General features: G+C 45.0%; 1 protein-coding gene across 1 annotated transcript in view; it reads left to right on the top strand.

Annotated features, from left to right (window-relative positions):
* Dnah9 (dynein axonemal heavy chain 9) overlaps positions 1-21,307 on the top strand; it is a 341,793-nt gene that overhangs the window by 111,327 nt on the left and 209,159 nt on the right. Inside the window, 3 exon segments of the mRNA XM_028869363.2 lie at positions 5,329-5,433; positions 14,754-14,911; positions 18,874-19,012. Coding sequence (XP_028725196.1) covers positions 5,329-5,433; positions 14,754-14,911; positions 18,874-19,012 — 402 coding nt within the window.

Raw genomic sequence — 21,307 nt, 5'->3', positions numbered from 1 at the left:
CCCTAGGCTATTCCAGAACAGGGGGACAGACACAACGGTTTCTGGTGAGAAAACACAGTGAGGAGCTCCTGAGACCCAAGGCTGCTTGAATCCTGGGATATGGCTCTTTAACACAACCTGATCCTTAGCCTGGCTTTGAAGCCAGGGCCTAGTTCTAAGCAGCCACCATCCCTACTCCGGCCCTTGTCAGCTTCACCCCTGGGCTTTTCTCCCAGAGTCTGGCTGGAGTGAAGAGAGAAAGGACTGGGAACCAGGCATAGCTGTCACACATCTGGATGTGTCTGCTGTGACACTAACACTAATAGATTCTGTTTGCATTTCTCCAGAGTGGAGACTAGAACCAAGCATAGCATGGTGACCAGGTAGCTTTAGGGAGCATTGGGGGACGTGGGGAGGGTGACGGGGATAAAGTACAGATGTCAGAGGCCATGGGCCCTTCTAGTGGTGGGCTACCGAAAGACCTGCAGACTTTAGAACAGCAGGAAGGCATAACATGAGAGGAGGCCGTTACCGGGAGCCATGTGAGTTGGCTGTCGGAGGGAAGACTGGAGAGAACTTCGCAGCACTTTGGATGAGAAGAGAGAAAACCCAAGTGCCAGGACAGTGAAGAAGGGAAAGAGAAAACAAGAGGCTTAAGGGAAGCAAAGGTGAATGATGATCTAGGAAACAAGGGGACGTAGTGGGTTGACAAGGCAAAGAGGCATTGGAGGGGAGGACTAGGGCTGTAGGTAGTGTCCCCATGCATTTCTGTCCCAGGAATTCCATCAGGACACAAGCCCACTCAGCTCCATGAACACAGGTGCAGAGCCTGGGTGCTCCTAGAGCAGCAGAGAAATGTGGGAGAAAGGGAAAGTGGAAAGCCTACAAGGCTAGCCAATGTCGCGAGACACAGCCAGTTAACACTGAGGAGTCCTGTGAGTCTTGCCAGGGATAGGATTTGACAAGCTGAGTTCACCATCATCAGAATAAAGCCACAGAGCTTATTAGAACACTGCCATAGAGCTGAAATAGGTGAAACAACAAAGAAACTGTGTGCACAGGGTCGTTTAAGGGTGGCTTTTATGTGCAGGGTTTGCACATGGACTGTCAGCCAGGGTTTCAATGACACAGTGTCCTGGAATAATTGTAGTTGGGATTTATCGTGGTTAGCAACAGCCTGGCCCTGAGGTAATGATGGTGGTGCCCCCGTCAGATTTCCTGGATTTCTAAGTTAGGGTTTGTCATGCTTTAATTGGTTGATATAGACACATACACACCTACATGCACATACATACATTAGAAGGATGATGTGTGGGTGGATGGATGGGTAGATAGATGATAGATAGATGATAGATAGATAGACAGACAATCTCAATCTATAGGAATATTTGAGAATAAAAACACATACATTTATTAGAAGGATGATGTATGGGTGGATGGATGGATAGATGATAGATAGATAGATAGATAGATAGATAGATAGATAGATAGATAGATAGATAGATAGATGACAGACAGACAGTCTCAACCTATAGGAATATTTGAGAATAAAACTCAATGCCTAGAATCACCTCACCCTCCTTGGAGACATCCCTAACTACCGACTCTCAAGTTGCGGTAGCACCCCATTCTGACTCCAGTGTACCTCTCTGTAGCACGAATCTTAAAGAGTCTTATTAATAAAATCAAACCTGAGGCCAGTTGTTGGAGTGAAATGCTGGAAGATCAGAGAGACAGAACAAGCCACAGCTAACCTCACCTGGCCAACTTCTCAGCTGGTCTTGTTTCCTCAGACTGGATGCTTCTGTGTCCTCATCCCAATAGCTCTCAGCTGAACTGTACTGCTCAAAACCTAAAAGCTTAACCAGCTAAAAGCTTAACCAGCCACATGCTGCTTGTTTCTGGTCTTCACACCTTATATATCTTTCCTTTCTACCATCACTCCCTGGGATTAAAGGCTCGCTTTCTGAGATTAAAGGTGTGTGTCACCATGCCTGGCTGTTTCCAATGTGGCCTTGAACTCACAGAGATCCAGAGGGATTTCTACCTCTGGAGTGCTAGGATTAAAGATGTGAGTGCCACCATTTTCTAGCCTTTGCATCTAGTGCCTGTTCTGTCTCTGATCCAAGATGAGTTTATTAGGGTGCACAATATTTTGGGGAACACAGTACCACCACACCTCTCCTTCTGTTTGATGTGTGTGTTGTCATCATCTTTTCTCCTCACAAGGATGTCAGCCCTAGAAAGGTCTTTCTTTTCCATCCTGTGTACCATTGAGTGCCCATGTCCCAGAACATTCTCTAGCAGACAGTACCTGCTCAATTAATATTTGTTAGATGAATAGATGAGAAGGAAGACGTGTTTTTTTTGTTGTTTTTTGCTTTATCTTATTAATAGTTTACTTTGTAGAGCATTTCCAAATTTGGGGAATAATTGGTACATAGCACCGCAATGTACTCTCCCTTCTTCCCACATAGTTTCTGCTATTATTAAATATAGGTGTGCTGGGTAGTTTTATGTCAACTTGACACAGATAGAGTCATCAGAAAGAAGGAAGACTCGACTAAGAAAATACCTCCATAAGATAAGGCTATAGGCAAGCCCATAGGACATTTTCTTAATTAGTGATTGATGTGGGAGGGCCTAGTCCATTGTGTGTGGACCACTCCTGGGATGGTGGTCCTGGGTGCTATAAGAAAGCAGGCTGTGCAAGCCATGAGAGAAAATCAGTAAGCAGCACTCCTCCATGGCCTCTGCATCAGCTCCTGCCTCCAGATTCCTGACCTGCTTGAGTTCCTGTTCTGACTTCCTCCAATGATAGAGAGTGATGTGCAAGTATAAGCCAAATAAATCCTTTCTTCCCCAATTAGCTGTTGGTCGTGGTGTTATATCACAGCAATAGTAACTCTAACTAAGACAATAGGTTAGTGTAGCACATCCAGTGCCAATATGCTGTTCTAAACTAAAATCCAAGACTGTGTTGGAATTCACTGTTTGGAAGAACAGTTGAGTATATAGTTCTACAGGTTTAGGAAAGTGTATAATGTCATCTACCCAATGTCACAGTACCACCTGCAGTAGTTTCTCCACCCTAGCATTGCCTCTGCTCCTGGCAACTGCTGATCTTTTCGCTTCTCCTTTGTTCACATTTTCCACATGAGTTTGAGTATTCTGGGATTTAATGCGACGTGGGATGTATTTTCCCTCCCTCTTTAAACTCTGTCCTACATCCAACCTTGCCTAGGTAGATGTCTGACTGATTCTGACAAAATGTTGCCTTAATCATCGTCTCTCATGCAAACCTCTAAAGACTCCTTGTAATAATTCAAGGCTTTCTGCTACTAAGACTTTCTTTAGTGATCAATTTTCCATCCCAAATGGTACCTTTACTTTTCTCTGGGCACATCGTTATTTTGCTCATTTTTCTTCCATAATCTTTCATCCTCCTGGAAAGCCTCCCCCTCTCCTTGTCACAGAGACATGAGCAAGTGCTGCAGAGTATTCTGAAGCACCTTGTTCTGAGAGCTAGGTACTTGGGCTTCTGCCTGCCTCCCTTTGTTTTCTCACTATGCCCATTTTGTTGGAGTATATTCTGAGAAAAAATCAGATGTTACATGAGGAAAAGGGAATCTCAGCCATGTAACAAATGAGTCTTGTTGCAGACATTTAAAGTGTGTACGTGCATGTGTGTGCATGTGTGTGTGGAGGGAGAGAGAAACAGACAGACAGGGACAGATACAGAGAAGTAGAAAGACACACAGAGAGATATTCTTTCATACACTAGGCTAATTCATGCTCTACTACTGACCTATCCTTGCAGCCCACTAGTATATATTTATAACCTGGCTGAGGTAGGTTATGGAATGTAGTGTTTCCCCAGCTTTCTTGACAACAAAATCCTTTTCTCAAGGAAGACCTGGTGTTCCACAAACTCCATCTTGCAATGTGCAAGAAGGGTGTTCTGCCATCCCATCTTCACTGAGCACACTGCAGTACTCTAATTCATTCCTCTCTGGTCTCTGTGACCGTGTGATCTGTAATATTTCCTGGAACTAATACTTTTATAATAGTGATTCTCTTTCATTTGTATACCTTATTGCCAACACCCTCCTAAAAGTTCTCAGAGGATCTGTATCTAGCATGGAGTCTTATGCACACAATGAATCATTTTTTAAAAAATGGCCCCTGGGTCAAGGACACTACAAGAAAACCCACAGAATCAACTAACCTGGGCTTAAGGTGCTCACAGAGACTGAACTCACAACCAGGGCCCTCTGCATATATGTTACAATTGTGTATCTTGGTACCACAGGAATGTGGGACTCCTAACAGTGGGAGCAGGGGCTGTCTCTGACTCTGTCACCGCTTTAGCGACCCCTTTCTCCTACCAGGTTGCCCTGCCCAGTCTTAATAGGAGAGGAGGTGCCTAGTCTTAGGGCAACTTGATATACCATAACTGGTTGATATCCATGGGAGGCCTGCTCTTTCCTGAAGAGAAATGGAGGAGGAGGAGAGGAGAGGAGGAGGGGAGGAGGAGGAGGAGGAGGAGGAGGAGGAGGAGGAGGAGGAGGAGGAGGAGGAAGTGGAGGGTGGGGGGAGGAAGAAGGGAGGTGGGAAGAAAGGATTGGGAGGAGAGGAGGGAGGTGAAACTGGGGTTGGGATGTACAAACAAACATACAAATAGAATGGCCGCTGGATAAGTGTCAGGACTCCCACAAATGCATCATCACTCCAGCATTTTAGGGGCACCACCTAGCCAATGACCTCCAGTGCCTGCTCCTTACCACTGATGCTTAGCTTCCTAGATCCCCTTTGATGCCACAGTTCCTTTTCATTTTAGGATAGAAATACATTCTTCCCTTTGAAATTCTTTCCTTGCTCTCTTTTGGCAAGATTTGCCCATAGTTTGTTTCTGTGACTGTTGTCCATTCCGGACATTTCCAGCTCCACATCATCTGGGAAACCTGAGTGGCTGGGCATGGATTGAAGACACAGTATTAGCTTTCCATTAGGGTATGCCAGAGCCTGAGCAGAAGCCTGTTTGTCTATGTGGCCTAAGAAAAGCTATCTTTTATTCATTTTCTGGGGCTTTGAAAGCTACAGAATACTCAGAAAGAAACCCTGATGGCATCTTAAAGGGATTTTTCGCTACAGCATCTTGGAAAGCCTGTTTGATTCCAATGACATGTGTTGGTTGTCACCCATCACCTTCAAAAACTAAATTGTTCTTGAAATTACAATGCAAGTTTCAGGGGACCAGATGGGTCTATACTAAAGAAACTGGGAAGTGACCTGTGGACATGACTCTAAGACAGTGTCATCATTTGATCCTTACATGTTTCCTTGCAGTCCTGTGGCAACATCTACAAAGGCCTGGCTCAGACTGGCGCCTGGGGCTGTTTTGACGAGTTTAACCGAATCTCTGTGGAGGTCTTGTCGGTGGTGGCTGTACAGGTATGGGTCAGCAGAGGGTGGGGGCCTTGCAGTTTTCATGGCTGGTCCTGTGGAAGTCTACAGCCTGTTGTTTTCATACTTCAGCCACATTTCCCCTCTACTGGCCATTCCATCCCCCTTTCTCCATCCTTACAGTAAGTGTCCCTCTATTACCCACCAAAGCATATCCTATTCTAACCAGGAGAGTCTCTTTCTCTGTGTGTAAAACAGGGACATAAATTATCTATCCTACCCACTTCATAAAGGGGCACAAAGGATCAGCCATGGATCCCAGCTGCTCAGAAACATCATGCACCTTGGCTGTAAACCAAGGCTCCAGCCTCAGCTCTTACATTTGCTATAGAAGTCCGGAAGCGAGTTGTTCCCCATCTCTCAGCCTAATCCACTGTTTTATGGCTAAGGCTGTGGTGTCACTGGGCTTGAGTGAGTGGAGGTGCCCCGCTGAAAAAGATACAATTCCCGACTTCAAAGATGTCTTGAGTTTCTGAGATAGGTGTGAACGCTTTCCCTGTTCTAGAAGTGATCATAATATCCATACTGTAGAATAAAACTTTGAAAGCTGTTGTTTTAAAGCCAATCCCTAAATGCTGGCTGGAGAGGGTTTGAATTGGGGTCAGGAACCCATGGACAAAGAGAGGACAGAAGGAGGAGAAGCAGAGGGTGAATTCCTTTGCTAAGTCTCTTGTACCAGACGCTCTTCCTATCACCCCTCACCCTCCAGTGGCTCTTCTGTTATAACTATTATTTTATATGGAGAAAAACATAGCAGGGGAGAAAAGGGACTTGTCCAAGGCACAGTGTTACAAAGTGACAAGGGGATGGATTTGAACCCAGTTCCTCCATCCACATCATCAATGTATTCGTATGAATGGCCAGAGAAGCAAGCTCAAACCAAATACATATGGCTATAAACGCCTTCTGGTGCAGGTGACAAGGAGCCCCGAGGACTGCGAAGGAGAGTTAGCCTGTGTTTGGCAGCAGTTTTAAAGAGCTGGGTAAAGGGAAAATCCTTGCCTGAGATCAAGGCAGAGGACTCGCCCAGCTACAAAGGCTGCAGTAGCCTTGCACCTCCCCATCTCCTTTGCTGGGCCCTTCCCTCTGCCCCACCCTGTAAGCAGAACATGCTCACTTTCCACCAAGGGGTGACTGGTGGCAGCGATCCTCTTCTTCCCTAGTGCCCCATGGCAAAGCCTCTGTAGAGTGCTGTATGCAACGAGGGGATCGGACAATGCTGTGCTTTCTGCTCCGAGTTTGTGTCCACACACCACATGGTCAAACACAGTGGACGCTTCCTCTCTTTTGGTTTATTTCCAAAGCATTATGCACATAGAATTATTCAAGGGGTGGGGGAAAGGATGAAGGAAGAGCAGAGGAGAGGAAGAGGGGGAGGGGAAAGGAGAGGAAAGGGATGGAAAAGAAAGAGGGGGAGGGGGAAAGAGGATGGAAGGAGAGGAGAGTGAAAGGGAGTGTGTGGGGGGAGGGGGAGTCTATCAGAGTGTTTCTGATCTGGTCCCTGCATATCTGTGGAATTCTTTCAGCCTCAAAGCAATATGGAAAACACCCAATGGGGCCAAGTTTTTTCTTTTTCTTTGGCAAGAGCATGGAGCGGAGGGAGGGTTGGCACAATGGGGGTGGGATGGAACATCACCAGGCAGGTCACCCATGTGGGAGAAACTGGCCAAGGCAGCATTGTCCCCTGCACTGGACTGGGTGCCCTGGCAGGAGCCAGCCTCTGTCTACAGAACCTCCAGCTGTCACCCCCTCATCTGGCATGCTGTCCCTGTCACTGGAGGCTAAATGTGGAGCTTTGAGCAGAGAGCTGGAGCAACCGCCGAGCTGGGAAGGGGTAGGGTCCTATACCAGCTGCTATTCCATAACACCCACCCCTGGGCTTCAGCTGCCACTGGGAGCCAGGGGCTCTCAGGGGGCTCTCGGGGGCCTGTCATGTGCCTGCGCCATAGTGGCCAGTCCTTTTGGCTCTCTTATGATGAAGGCTGCTCCACAAACACTGACGCTTGTCCCAGCTGCCCCTTAGCAAAGATTCCCCAGAACAAGATGCAGTTTCCCCTTCCTAAGATTTGCTCTTCTCAGAAGGAATTAATGATGGTCAGGGGAGTGAGGCCCAAGCAGTAATCTAAACACTCCCTTGCACCGACGACGACATCATGATCTGCCTTGGCTTGGTAAGTTGATTATGCAAATTTCTGTGCTCTCGCATTGGCATGACTTGACAGGGCCTAGGGAGGAAGTATTTCCATCCAGAAACTGGAGCTGGGCATGTGGGCCAATGATAGAGTGCTTGCCTAACAGGCACAAGATCCCAGGTTTAATCCCCATAAATTGTTCCTCCCTAAACCTACAGTTCATGGCACTGACTCATTCTGCTCATAAAGACATTTTTTCTCTGGAAAGTCGATGGTTCATCATTTATCAACACACCTCTGCCTTTTATAGATGGGAGTCTGGTGTTACCTAGACTGAAACTGAATATTTATATTTTTGTAGTATTATATTAGTCTTTTTCTGTGGTTATAATGAAACACCTGAAGTTGGATTGCCTATAAAGAAAATGGTTTTTTGGCCCACATTCCTGGACTTTCAAAGACACACATCTGGCAATGACTTCTTGCTGTCAAACCATACAATTCAATCATGAGCTATACCCGATGACCTTGTCTAAACATAGCTACCTCCCAAAAGTTGAATCTCTAGGCACCATAGCTGGATCAAGTTTCCACCCTCTCGGTGTCTCATAATGAGGATTTAATTCAATATATGAACCCCTGGAAACAAACTGAAACCATGTCCACACTACAGCAGAAATTGCACATGTCTTCTGGCTGTTTCCACACTTGGGTGGTCACATCACAATCTGGAACCATAGTGCCATAGCATCTCTCTGTGAACTGTGGGGACAGGTCCCTTCCTGAGTTGTGGAATAAACAAACCCTTCTCAGAACACTGGTAACCAGCCCATGAGTGGCTGTGATAATCTGGGTAGAAGCTGTCTCCCCACCACCACCACCACCACCACCACCACCACCACCACCACCACCACCACCACCACCACCTCCCCACCACCCCCGCAGTGCCCACTGGAAATGGTTCCATTTCCTTCCATTGCTCCATGGAAGCTTCTCTTCCTATCTCTCCCACTGCAGGCATCTGTCTTCTGATCCCCTTGCCCACTGTCCTATTATTTCCACTTCCCTGTATGCCTTCCTCCGATCTCCACATTTGTGATTTCTGTGTCCTCTCCTCTGGCTATTTGCCATGGTGTTAGAGGACATCTCCTGTCCTCACCAGCCAGGCATTGCTGTTCCTGATTCCACTGAAGTCCAGAACCATTCATTATGCATAATTCCATTGATGGGTGTCTCGGGGAGATGGTTTGTGCTAGGGACTTGCCACAGACTATCTTCCTCTGTGTCCCAAGGCATTTCTCTCAGCATGCTCCACAGAGAGATCATTGAGCTAGTCACAATTCTTTCATTACAACAATTTTTTTTCTAAAACTTTTAAATTAAGGACCTATAGATCATAGGTGCTCAAGTGTCAGAGTGATGATACTGGTAATGGCCATGGTAATGATGGTGATGAGGGGGGTAACTGATGATAATGCAATGGTAGTGGTAGTGATGGTGATGGTGTTTGTTATGGTAATGATGAAGATAATGATGAAATTGGTAATGATTTTAGAGGTAGTATTTATTAGTGTTGATGCTGATGGTAACGGTGATGGATGATGATGATGATAGTGGCATCCACAATGAGGATGAGCATGGCACTGGTGGTGATAATGATATTGGTGGTGATGATGATGAAGGTGATGATGTTTTAGTGGTAGTACCAGCAATGAGGCAAGTGATGGTGGTGGTGGAATTGATAATGAAGGTGATGGAGTTCATGGTGGTGGTGATAGTGATGAGGAGGAGGAGGATGGAGGTGATGATGGTAGTTATAGCAGTGGTGATAATGATGTTGAAGGTAATGGTGGTGAGGATAATGATGGTGGAGGTGATTATGAAGTCATAATGTTTACAATGGTAGTGATGATGAGGATGGTGGTGATGATGATGACTATGGCAATGATGATGATGAGGGCATAATGGTTACAATGGTAGTCATGATGGAGGTGGTGGTGGTAGTAGGGATGATTGCTATCCTTGTCATTTTAACACAACAGGAAATAGTTGGAAATAGATGGTGTGACCCATGGGACATGGGTAAAGGTCCATACGTGCCTTGCATGGGTCTGTACTACCTACACCCTCGCTTATCCTAGCTGAACCATCCCCAGGTTATCTTACCAACTCTAACCATGTACTAGCTGTTGAGAGGGTGCCCATCAGCTATTGTCCACTTCTTGGGAGTCAGAAAATGGAAGGCCCTTATTTGGAAAGGTCAAGACAGGACTTCTCCCCTTTTGTTCCTAGAATTGAGTAAAATAAGTTCAACTTGGAATTCTTTGATGCTGCCACATTCCGGTCTAGGGACACACCCATACAAGACAGTCGGGAGGAAACGGTCTGACAACAGTTCAGGCAGAAGTGGGGCTGGTAACATTTAAAATCATATAAGCATCCAAGGAGAAAATTGTGCTTAATTATTCACACAGTAATCCTGGCTGGCATATTGGTTTGGAAGCTGCACCAGCTGCTGACAATCCTCTGCTGCCGTCCCCTCCCTCTCCTCTCCTCACCCTTCTGTGCTTCTCGTCCCAGGAACTTCTGTAGAAGTGATTAGGCTCCAGCGTTTACATTGCTGGATATTTTCAATGTCTCTGTCAGGTTGGTCAAGCAGAATTGCATACCCGTTGGGGAAAAACCTCAGTGTGGCAATTGCAAGAGAAATTACCCTCTATTTTTAAAAAGCATTATACCACTTAATTCTTTTTTTCAGAATCTCCTCCTTGCTGGCTCAGTCAGTGCTCTAGACCTTGGATTATCTGAGCCTTGGGAAATATCCCACCAAGGTAAAAACACATCACCTTGAACCTATAGCCCCTGCCTTCCCCCCATATTCTTTGGTGTCCCCACTACTTGTGGTACAGGCACTGACAGGGACTGGGCTGAGACATGAAGCAGCTGAGCAGCATGCCAAGCCAGGCACGGCAGCAAACACCTAAAATCCCAGCTAAGACTGTGAGTTTGAGGCCAGCCTGAACAACATAGTGAGACTCTGTCCCAACAAAACAAATAAATAACAGTCAGAAGATGTATTAACAAGGGACTTACGATGTGGTTCCAAGGACTCCAGGCAAGGAACAAATGCTCTAGTCTCAGAGCCAAGAGAATGTCCCAAGTTGCACCCTCTTTAGAGGAGCTGACTCTAAAAGAACTCAGAACTGTGACAAAATGCACAAAGTGGTGATTGGGTTGTACTTCTGAAAGCCACAGGCTCCAGCCTACCATTACTGTGGAATCCAGACAGTGATACATGAAATCTGGGCAAAGGTGTCATAAAAGAATGACCAGAGAATGGGCTACATCTTTAGACTGGAAGGAGTAAAGGGGTGGGGAGAAAAAAACTGAGAACGTTCACACAGATTGGGCTAGTCTGTGACCTCCCTAAATTGTATCACCTGCAAAAAGATGGGAACATTCACACATGTCCTCCACTACAGCATATTTAAGGCCTGAGTGGGAGGACACAGGACAGAACCATCTGAGAGTGCTAGCTTCCAGGTTAGGAAAGGTTTGTTGCAAAGGTTTGTCCTGTGTGGTGTACAATATCAACCTACTTGGTGCCTACAGCACCCTTCTCTCCATGCTGCAAGAATGTCTCTGGATGTCAAATACTCCCATGGGGAATGGGTGAAAATGGTCCCAGTTGAGAACTATGCATCTTCAAAGCTTTACCTTTCTGTTTCTTTAATCGGCAATAGGCACTTCTTTTCTCATTGTATAGGAAATGTTTCTGATGTATAATAAACTTTCATTTCAGAGTGAAATAAAGGACATATACGTAAATACAAGTAAGCCTTGCAGCAACTATCACCTAAGTGACACCTTGGCATCCTAGTAGTGACTCATTGTGGTGGGCATATAACAACCACACTGGCTAGCAAGTTCTCAGAATATGTCGGGACACATCATTAATTAACTAATGTCAGACTGAATTGGATGAGGCCATGCTCAACCAGCATCATGCCCCTTCTGGGAGAAGTGACTGAATACACATGCTTTGTTTCCTGCTTGGTTTTAAGACTTGACCTGTCCCAGTTGGCAAATGTTCATTTTCGCCCGCACTTTTTTTCTGTTATCTTTTTATTTTGAGCCAATTTTAAGTTAATATGAAAGTTTCAAAAACAGAACAGTTTCTATTTGTCTCTCCCTTAGTTTCCCCTGATGCTCACTTATAAACAGAATGGTTTCTTAACCACCTTCTGCCTCACTTCCACCTCTAGAAAATTAGGGTCTAAGACCACCCATCTCAATCTCCATAGAACTGAGTGGGAAGCTTTCTGCAGAATGTTCAAAATAGTGCTTGGTACTGGTCAAATGCTTCAAAAATATTAGACATGTTTTATTATTATTCATTATTCCTGGTGGCTTTAAAATCTCCAGAAGTGATGCAACTTTAGATATGTGTGTGTGGAATTGAGTTGTGGGCCTCCACCTAGCAAGATGTGCATTTAATCCTCACCTTTTCTGTGTATCTCTATTCCTCTTTGGCATCCCCAACCCTCTGGTCTTTATCCAGCCCCCTGGACCCTGGTTACCATCACATCCCCGTGGTTTCTCCCATAAATCTCAGTTTCTGCAGTAAGGGAGTCATAGCCAGTGGTGCCCTGTTTAGCACAAAGCAGGCTAGGAGAAGCACCTGACAGCATCAAGGCTCCAGCATCCTCCACATCCTCCAGCCTGCTCAGTTATTTCCCTCAAGAGCCCCCCTACAGAATTATACACAAAAGCACAGATGCCTCCAATCCAAAGTACGTCATAAATTCCTGCTGAGTGTGGGCTTTCTGGGCTTCAGTGTTTGGGTAGAGAGTGCTGAGTCAGAACAAACAGCAGGAGGGTCCTAGGCTCTAGCTTTGGCCTTTGCCCAAAGGTAGCACAACATCTTGTAAATGCTAATTAAACTTGCCTCCCTGTCTCTAGCCAAGGAAGTGCTCTGTGTATTTTACAGATTTAGGCACTGGGAAGAAAGGAAGGATGCAAAGAGCTTTCACATACCACCCAGCTTGCAGATAGAGAGGGTAGCAAGGCTGAGCAGGGCTGGGCATGAATCAGCAGAGTTCTGCCTGGGTGGCCAGCATGCAGGGTGCTGGAGGCTGGCTCTGTCTGGATGGCATTGGTATTCTGCACATAGAGAGAAGTCTCAGGTTCTCTCTAATTGCTGTGAGCTCAAATACATTCAGTCATTAGAACTTCGCTGCAGAAGAGCAGAATTCTAATTGCAGAACTGTCACATATCCTGACAATATTGTCCCCTTCCCGTTCTCTCCCACATTCACACACACATACACACACACACACACACATGCACTCGTGCCTATCCCTCCATAGCTTGGCAGAACTGGGCTACCCTTGGCTTTTCTAGCCGTCATACTTGACAGACATAATCTAGGCTCGTCTAAAACCCTGCACTGGTTCCAGCATCAGGGTTTGCTTCCAAGAACCACATGAGGCTATAGATTTCCAGAGACATTGCGGGGCCTGGCTGAGCAAAGCCAGCCTGCTGGTGTGTGCCTTTTGTCTTCTTCTATACTATAGCTGATCATTTTTACATGTATTTCAAAGCAGAGTGTGAAAACCATATACAGTTGAGCTCCATTTCTGTCTCCTTTCTCACTTCGAAAGAGTTAATCCAGAATGGAGTTCAGACCAGTTTACACTAGTTAGATCAGGGTTGATGGAGGTGACCTGGAAATAATAGAAAGGAGCCGACCTCTACAGAAGCAGGTTGACCTTTAATCAGAACAATGAAAGGCAGCAGTCTGACTGTGTGCTGAAGTATGGGGCTGAGAGGGGGTGTGGGGGGAGGCTTGGGGGTTTTATAGGGCAGAAACTGGAACTTTGGGGAAACACGTTTCCATCCACAGGTCAGTTCCCCCAAAGCCTCAAAGCTGTAAATACCAACAGGTCCCATGCTGGCCTGTTTATCAGGGCTGGTATCAATATGTCAACCTTCCTGTCCAGAGTTGCTCAGCTCACCTGAAGATTTGGGGTTATCAGTCCTTTAACAATGCTTCAGCTAATATAGTCCTCTGGCTTCATCAGAGGCATTTGGGAAGTGGAATCTCCTTGAAAATGACCCTTTTCAAACCTTAGCTTACCTGTGCCATTCTGGCGCATGCCACCCCTTCTCATAGTCTGGACTCTCCAAACTGTGAGGGAAGCATCATTCAGATACCACCTGCTGGTAATGTCACTCTGGACATGCAATCTGGGGAGAGATGGCGGGGGGGAGGGGGGGAGGATGGCTTAAGCTAAGACAATAAACACAGCTGTGGGAACAATGCTCATATTCAAAAGTTCCACGCATGCTGCTGGTTTGTTTTGGTGGGGGGGGTTTTGTTGTTGTTGTTGTTGTTTTTCTGTGTGGATTTCATTATCCTTAGAACAAGCTTCAGAGGATGGGGGCGGTCAGGTGCTGGCATTCTCCCCATGGTGCAGTGGCCAACAGCACATGCTCAAGAATCCCCAGGCATGGATTCGAATCCTGCTGCTTCAGAGTGGGGTGCTTTGATTGTGGGCAAATGACTTCACCTCTCTGAGCTTCTGTTTTATCATAGTGAAGTGGAGGCAACAAGTTGAAGTGTTCCCTTCATCTATCCTGATGAGGTCTGAATGGCTTTCTGTGCATAAAAAATACTCAGAGCTAAGAATAATGCCCAGAGCACAGGATTGGCATGTGCAATGGATTTGATCCCCAGCACCCCACATCTCTCTCTCTCTCTCTCTCTGTCTCTGTCTCTCTCTGTCTCTCTCTCTGTCTCTCTCTCTCTCTCTCTCTCTCTCACACACACACACACACACACACACACACACACACACACACACTAGCACTAGCACTAGTGTTACTTTGTGTGCAACTACAAGGAACCTAGATTCCAAATGAAAAAATTCACCAATTTCCTGACCAGTCCCATCCGAGTAGCCACAGGTGCCAAATGTTGATGTGGACAGCCAGATTCCTTTCAGACACTTACTTAGTACCCATCAGCAAAGGCTCCAGGATGCAGGCACCATTGCCTGTCCTTCAATGCAGGGGACCGCACAACAATTGCCTGTGCTGTGTCTGGATTTCCAGCTTTAGCTACTGCTCACCACTGGAATGCTGGGAGTCCTTTTCCTCTGATCCTCCACCAGGTGAAAAGCATCCAGGATGCGATCAGAGACAGGAAGCAGAGGTTCAGCTTCCTTGGGGAGGAGATTAGCCTGGATCCTTCAGTGGGCATCTTCATCACCATGAACCCTGGCTATGCTGGCCGCACAGAACTGCCAGAGAACCTCAAGGCCCTCTTCAGGTGAGTAGCAGTATGTCTCCACACACGAACTCACAAAGAGGAGTTTCTTGTATTTTCCTACTGAAAGTCTAGTTTATATATTAGAGAAAAATCACAACATTTAGAGAATAGATTTTTTTTTTTTTTACCCATTGACACTCCATTGGAGAAAACTGACTTCTCTTTGCCATCAGGTATCAATTGTAAACAGCCTCTTGGTTATGGGCGGGACCCTGTGTCATTCAGTCTATCCAGGCTGGAACCCAGTCTGGCTTGAACCTGTGAGGTCTTGTGTATGCTGCCAATTGTCTCTAGAGGAGGGAAAAACATGATCAAAATATATGTATGATAGATTTCATAAAATGTATAAATGCTTTAAATTTAAAAAAGCAGATTTTTAAAGATCTACTTTTACTATAATGGCAGCATCAGTAAAATCTTTTTTTTTTTTTTAATTTTTTTTGGTTTTTCGAGACAGGGTTTCTCTGTGTAGTTTTGTGCCTTTCCTGGAACTCACTTTGTAGACCAGGCTGGCCTCGAACTCACAGAGATCCACCTGCCTCTGCCTCCCCAGTGCTGGGATTAAAGGCATGTGCCACCACTGCCCAGCAGTAAAATCATTCTTGGCTCAACTGTGGATCATTCAGTTACATATGTATAGATTAATTTTATTTTATGTACTTGCAATGTACATTTGTGACTTGTGTACAAATTCATTATTTATTTTTTATCCCCTAGCCTATCATAAATATTTTCTCCTATTGGGTATTTTTAATAAATCTCATTCCATGGCTACATATTTTTCTATCAAGTACATGGTCTATGGTGTAATTAACTAGCCCCTCATGGCTGAATATTAAGAGTATTTCTAGCATTTAAAATAAATTCATACATAATTCTGTAATGTACATTTTTTTTGTATATAAATCTTTTCTCTGTATGCATGATTATTTTGTTTGGCTCACTTCCCAGAGCGGAATTATGGAGTTAACGAGCAGGAACATTTTTAAGGCTTTTGATACACATTGCCAAATTACTTTCTAAAAAGCTCAGTGTCAAATTACATCCTGGTAAAGACACGTAGAAACACCTCTTTTATTTCACCCTTGCCACCCTTGCGTATGGCAATGTTTTTAGATCTTTATGTATATATTTTATAAGGAAACACAAATGTCTTTCCTAGCAAGAGCTAGAGTTTGCAATCTTTTTTTAAGACAAGAGAAGTTGGCCCAACAAGGAGAAACCTAAAGGATGTTTCCTGCTTTTGCATCTTCTGCTTATTAAACTGTTTCCTAGGAGAGATAGTGGCAAGTGTGACAATAGTATCCGTCTCGTTTGGCAGGTGGGTTGCAGTGCCCTCTCCAGGAGAGGTGGAGTCAACACTGTGATAGCCAGTCAGGCTGCCAGGCAGCCCCTGGCTGTCTCACTCTCTCCTGGACTTGGGGGTTTTGGTTTTTGTTTGCTTACTGCCTTGATTTAAAAAAAAAAAAAAAAGGGGTCCCCACTGTGCAGCCCAGGCTGGCCTGGGACCTGTGATCCTGTTTGCCTCAGCCTCCTGAGTGCTGGGACTGTGGGACACATCTGACCCAGCCTCTGACTTTAAAGTCACTCCTGTGGTAGCCACTCTCTGTGTCATATGAATGTTGGTGTGTCCTCACTCAAGCAATTCCTACTTGAACCAGAAACCATTGAAACATGAGCAGAGCACTGACTGCAGTGTTGACTGTTTACCCAGAGTATTAGGTAAGGTATGTGTGACAGACACAGGCAGGCTATCACCCAGGTAGGAACTGTTCCTCATGTTTTCTTCCTAAATTTAAAGTAATCTTAGTCTGGGCCATGTGCAATAGCAAACTGCTGTAGACTAGCTCATCTAAACAATGGACACTTCTCAGGATGCTTGAAACCAGACATCCAAGGTCAGAGGGCCAGATGGTCAGGTTCTGGGATGGCTCACTTCCAAGTTACAGGGGATGGTTACCTCATGGTATATTCTTCTGTGGCAAGGAGCCAGCAAGCTTATTCTCGGACTTCATCCTCTTCCTGAGGCCTCATTCTCATGACCTTCACCTCCCGATCCCATCACACTAGGTCTTTCCATAAAAAATTTAGGGATATACAATCATTTAGACTCTGTCAGTGTATACTACACTCATAAAAGAAAGTTGGGAAAGAATAAGAATGATATTTTTGAGTTATCTATTTTTATTGGAGGTGTATGAGTTTGCCTGCACATATGTATGTGTGCCACATGCTTGCTTGCTACTCATGGAGGCCAGAAAGGGACATTGTATCTTCTGGGACTAGAGTGACAGGTGGTTGTTTGTGGCCATGTGGGAGCTTGGAACCAAATCTAAGTCCTTTGTCAGAATAGCAAATGATCTTAAGCACCAGACCCATCTCTCCAGTCCTGCGAAAGATATTTTTAAAGCATTAAGATGAACATCTATTTTACACTTAATTCTCACAAAGGCCCTATGACATAGATTCTATTAGATTCCCCCATGTGCTGACAGTTGGAGTCCCTGGTTAATAAACAGCAGATATGGTGTTTGAACCAAGAGTCTGGCTTCATCACAGTCCAGTCCTGTTACCTAGAGGCAATCTTGTAACCACTTGACATTTTTCTTCCCATACTGTGTTAGCATTCATTTTTCAAAGCTGGGAACTGGCCATATTGTTTAATATACTGCTTTCATTAATTAATATTTTCCCATGCCACTTACTAATCTTCCTTCTGCAGCATCATTTTTCACAGCTGCATTAAATTCTGTTGATATCCTCATGTTCAGACTGCCAAATAATTTCGAGAATTTAAATATTTGGTGGCTCCTTCGATTCTGAGTGCAGTATAAAACATTTCAAAGGACAATATGTACTTGAATTATTCTGAAAAATAAATGTTATCAATACAGGGAAAATGCAATTAAAGAGATGTAACGGGCTGGGGAAATAGCTCAGCCAGTAAAGTGCTTGCCAGGCAAACACAAGGATGTGTGTTCAGTCTAGTTTTTCAAAACTGGGTGTGGTGTCAGGCTCTTGTCATTCCTGTGATGGGGAGAAGGACACAGGTATCTTTCTGGGGTTTGCTGGCCAGCTGGCCTACCTGAATCAGTGAGTTGCAAGCCAGTGAGATGCATTGTCTCAACAAGCTGGGTGGCTTCTGAGGAACAACATTCAAGTTTATCTTTTGGCACACTCACACACACATACACACATAATTTAACAACAATAAGTTCCCGTAACATACCAAATAAATAAAGTTTTAACAAATCATATATATATGTGTGTGTATGTATACACATACATACATACATACATACATACACACACATACACACACACACACACACACACACACACACACACACACACACACATATATATATATATATTGCCAGAGAGAGGAAAACCACAGTAAATCCTCACATAGAGATGAAAATCTCTCAGATCTTCTGTTTTTTGTGTATGCTATCCTGTGTCAAGATGGTGCTGATTGGTACCTACCTGATACTTAGCATTGGAAACTTAAATGTTTTTTTATACAAATGAGTGCAAAATAAACCATGGATATCCAGAGGACATCCCCACCTTGAGAAGATGGAGCAGGGAATGCTCTGCTTCCAGCAAACACCCAGGGAGAGGCTCCATTCTCCAATCTTAGCTCCTAGCCTATTTTAGACAATTTGTTGCATTAACCATTGCCTTGCCTGAGGCACATTGACCCCCAAGATAGGAGACCTGAGCTGTAGCTTCAACTCAGCCCCCTCCTGCTGATATTACTCATCACTTTGGGTAGGAGGCTCGCTCCCTTTATCCTTAGTTAACCATCTCAGATTTGGAAGTGTGAGATGAAATGGTTACACAGTCCTTCTGTGAGCTTTTGGCCTGGAAGGCAGCTCTTTGTGTGATTGCAGCCAACATCCCTTGTCCTGCAATCTCCCCTTCAAGTGAGTTTCCCAGCCTCTGTCTCTCTGCCTCAGGCCTTGCGCAATGGTAGTTCCAGACTTCGAGCTGATCTGTGAGATTATGCTGGTAGCAGAAGGATTCACTGAAGCCCGACTGCTGGCCAGGAAGTTCATCACCCTTTACCAGCTGTGCAAAGAACTTCTCTCCAAACAGGTAGGATCTCTCTGGAGGCCGAGGACCAAGCACCCACCACGCTGTGGTCCAACTCAAAACCAATGAATTAGAGCTTTCTTACAGAGTCTGGGCTGATAAGCCATAATAAAAGCTCTAAGTTCTTCAATAAGACTTGGTCTTCAGCTTTCAACTCAGCACTCTTTCAAAGTCTTTTGAGGTCCAAATTATTTTTTATATAGTTAACAACCTTTCTCAGACAAGTGCCCCATGAGAAACATGGCAGTGGTAAGTGACGATCCCTGGAAGGAATGGTCTCTTTCTGAAGGGACATGAGATGGGCTGGGTGCTGGGAGTGATTTAGAATAACAGCTCCATGCTCTCCCTCAGTAATGTAACGTTAAAAGGCCTTCTGCTGAAGGCACACCCGTGAAACAGCACCTTAGTGAGGTCAGTACTCTGTGTGGATGATTTCTTGGTGTCAAGGACAACAAACAGAGCTTCCTAGGACTCTTACCAGTGGAGGTTCACACTCCCTTTGGGGTCATCTTTCTAAATCACCTTCACTGTCATGGACTCTGTCCACCCTATGACATATTTACAAGAAAGAGGAATCCTATTTTCTCAACACTTTTTCATTGTGTCCTCTCTCTTCATTCTCTATCACCACCGACTTCCAGGCCTGTGACTTCTGGGCTCAGAATTCTGTCACAAACCTCCCTCTGCGTCAGTGGCGCACCCCACCATTCTCCCTAAATGTAAAGAGTACCTCCACTCAGCATGTTCAAGCTGCTCTTCCCTGCCAGCTCTCACCAGAGCCTTCTTTCCCTGCTGTTCTAGACACAGTATGTGAAGCCATCATTTACTGCTTGCTAAAGCGGTGGGAAGCAACAGGATTCCTTCCTGACACTTTCTTCTCCCTCCTGAACCTAATCATTAACAAAGTGTAGGTGGACTTTCCACCTACTCCCCAAATAACCACACAGATACATATTATTAATTCTAAATGCTCAGCTGATAGCTTGGGCTTGTTTTAAGCTAGCTCTTATAACTTAAACTAACCCATTTCTATTCATCTATGTGCTGCCCTGAGACTCCATTACCTCACATGTGTACTTCCCATCCTGCTCACTCTGAGTCTCATGATGTCTCCTCTGACTCTGCCTTTCTTCTCCCTAGCATTCTCTCTGCCTCTAAAATCCTGCTAGTCATCAGCCAATCAGCTTTTTATTAACAATGGGAGCAACATGTATTCACAGTGTACAAAAGGATTATTCCACAGTAACAAAGTAGTATTGATTCTACTTTCTGAAGTCACCTTGTGATGATGGTTCATCTTGACATTCCTGAGAAGAGAGAATCTCAATTGAGGAACTGCCTCCATCAGACTGACCTGTGGACATGTCTGTGGGGCATTTTCTTTTTTTTCTTTTTATTTATTTTTTTGTTTGTTTGTTTATTTATTTATTTATTATGTATACAGTGTTCTGTCTGCACGTATCCCTGCAAAACCAGAAGAGGGCACCAGATCTCATTACAGATGGTTGTGAGCCACCACATGGTTGCTGGGAATTGAACTCAGGACCTTTGGAAGACCAAGCAGTGCTCTTAACCTCTGAGCCATCTCTCCAGCCCCTGTGGGGCATTTTCTTGGTTGATAATTGATATAGGAGGGCCTAGGTCATTGTGGTCAGTACCATCCCTAGGTGTGTGGTGGTATTGTGTTCCCCAAAATATTGTGCACCCTAATAAACTTATCTGGGGTCAGAGACAGAACAGCCACTAGATACAAAGGCTAGAAAATGATGGCACTCACACCTAGCATCTCTGGATCTCTGTGAGTTCAAGGCCACATTGGAAACGGCCAGGCATGGTGACACATGCCTTTAATCCCAGAAAGTGAGCCTTTAATCCCAGGGAGTGATGGTAGAAAGCAGAAAGGTATATAAGGCGTGAGGACCAGAAACTAAAAGCTTTTAGCTGGTTAAGCTTCAGGCTTTCGGGCAGCAGTTCAGCTGAGAGCCATTGGGATGAGGACACAGAAGCTTCCAGTCTGAGGAAACAGGATCAGCTGAGGAACTGTCGAGGTGAGGAAGCTGTGGCTTGTTCTGCTTCTCTGATCTTCCAGCATTCACCCCAATACCAGGCCCTGAGTTTGTTTTATTAATAAGACTCTTTAAGATTCTTGCTACATAGGTGAATAGCCCTGAGCTATGGAAGAGAGAGAGCCCAATGTGAGCCTGGAAACAAACTAGTAAGTGGCTCTCAGTGACTTCTGCTTCAAGATACTTGCTCGATTTCCCCTCTTGGCTTCTCTCAATGATGAATTGTAGTCTG

The sequence above is a fragment of the Peromyscus leucopus genome, chromosome 8b (genome assembly GCF_004664715.2).
Source record: "Peromyscus leucopus breed LL Stock chromosome 8b, UCI_PerLeu_2.1, whole genome shotgun sequence".
Taxonomy (NCBI): Eukaryota; Metazoa; Chordata; class Mammalia; order Rodentia; family Cricetidae; genus Peromyscus; species Peromyscus leucopus.
Note: the sequence above shows the minus strand (reverse complement) of the source record. Positions and strands in the feature narration are given on the sequence as shown.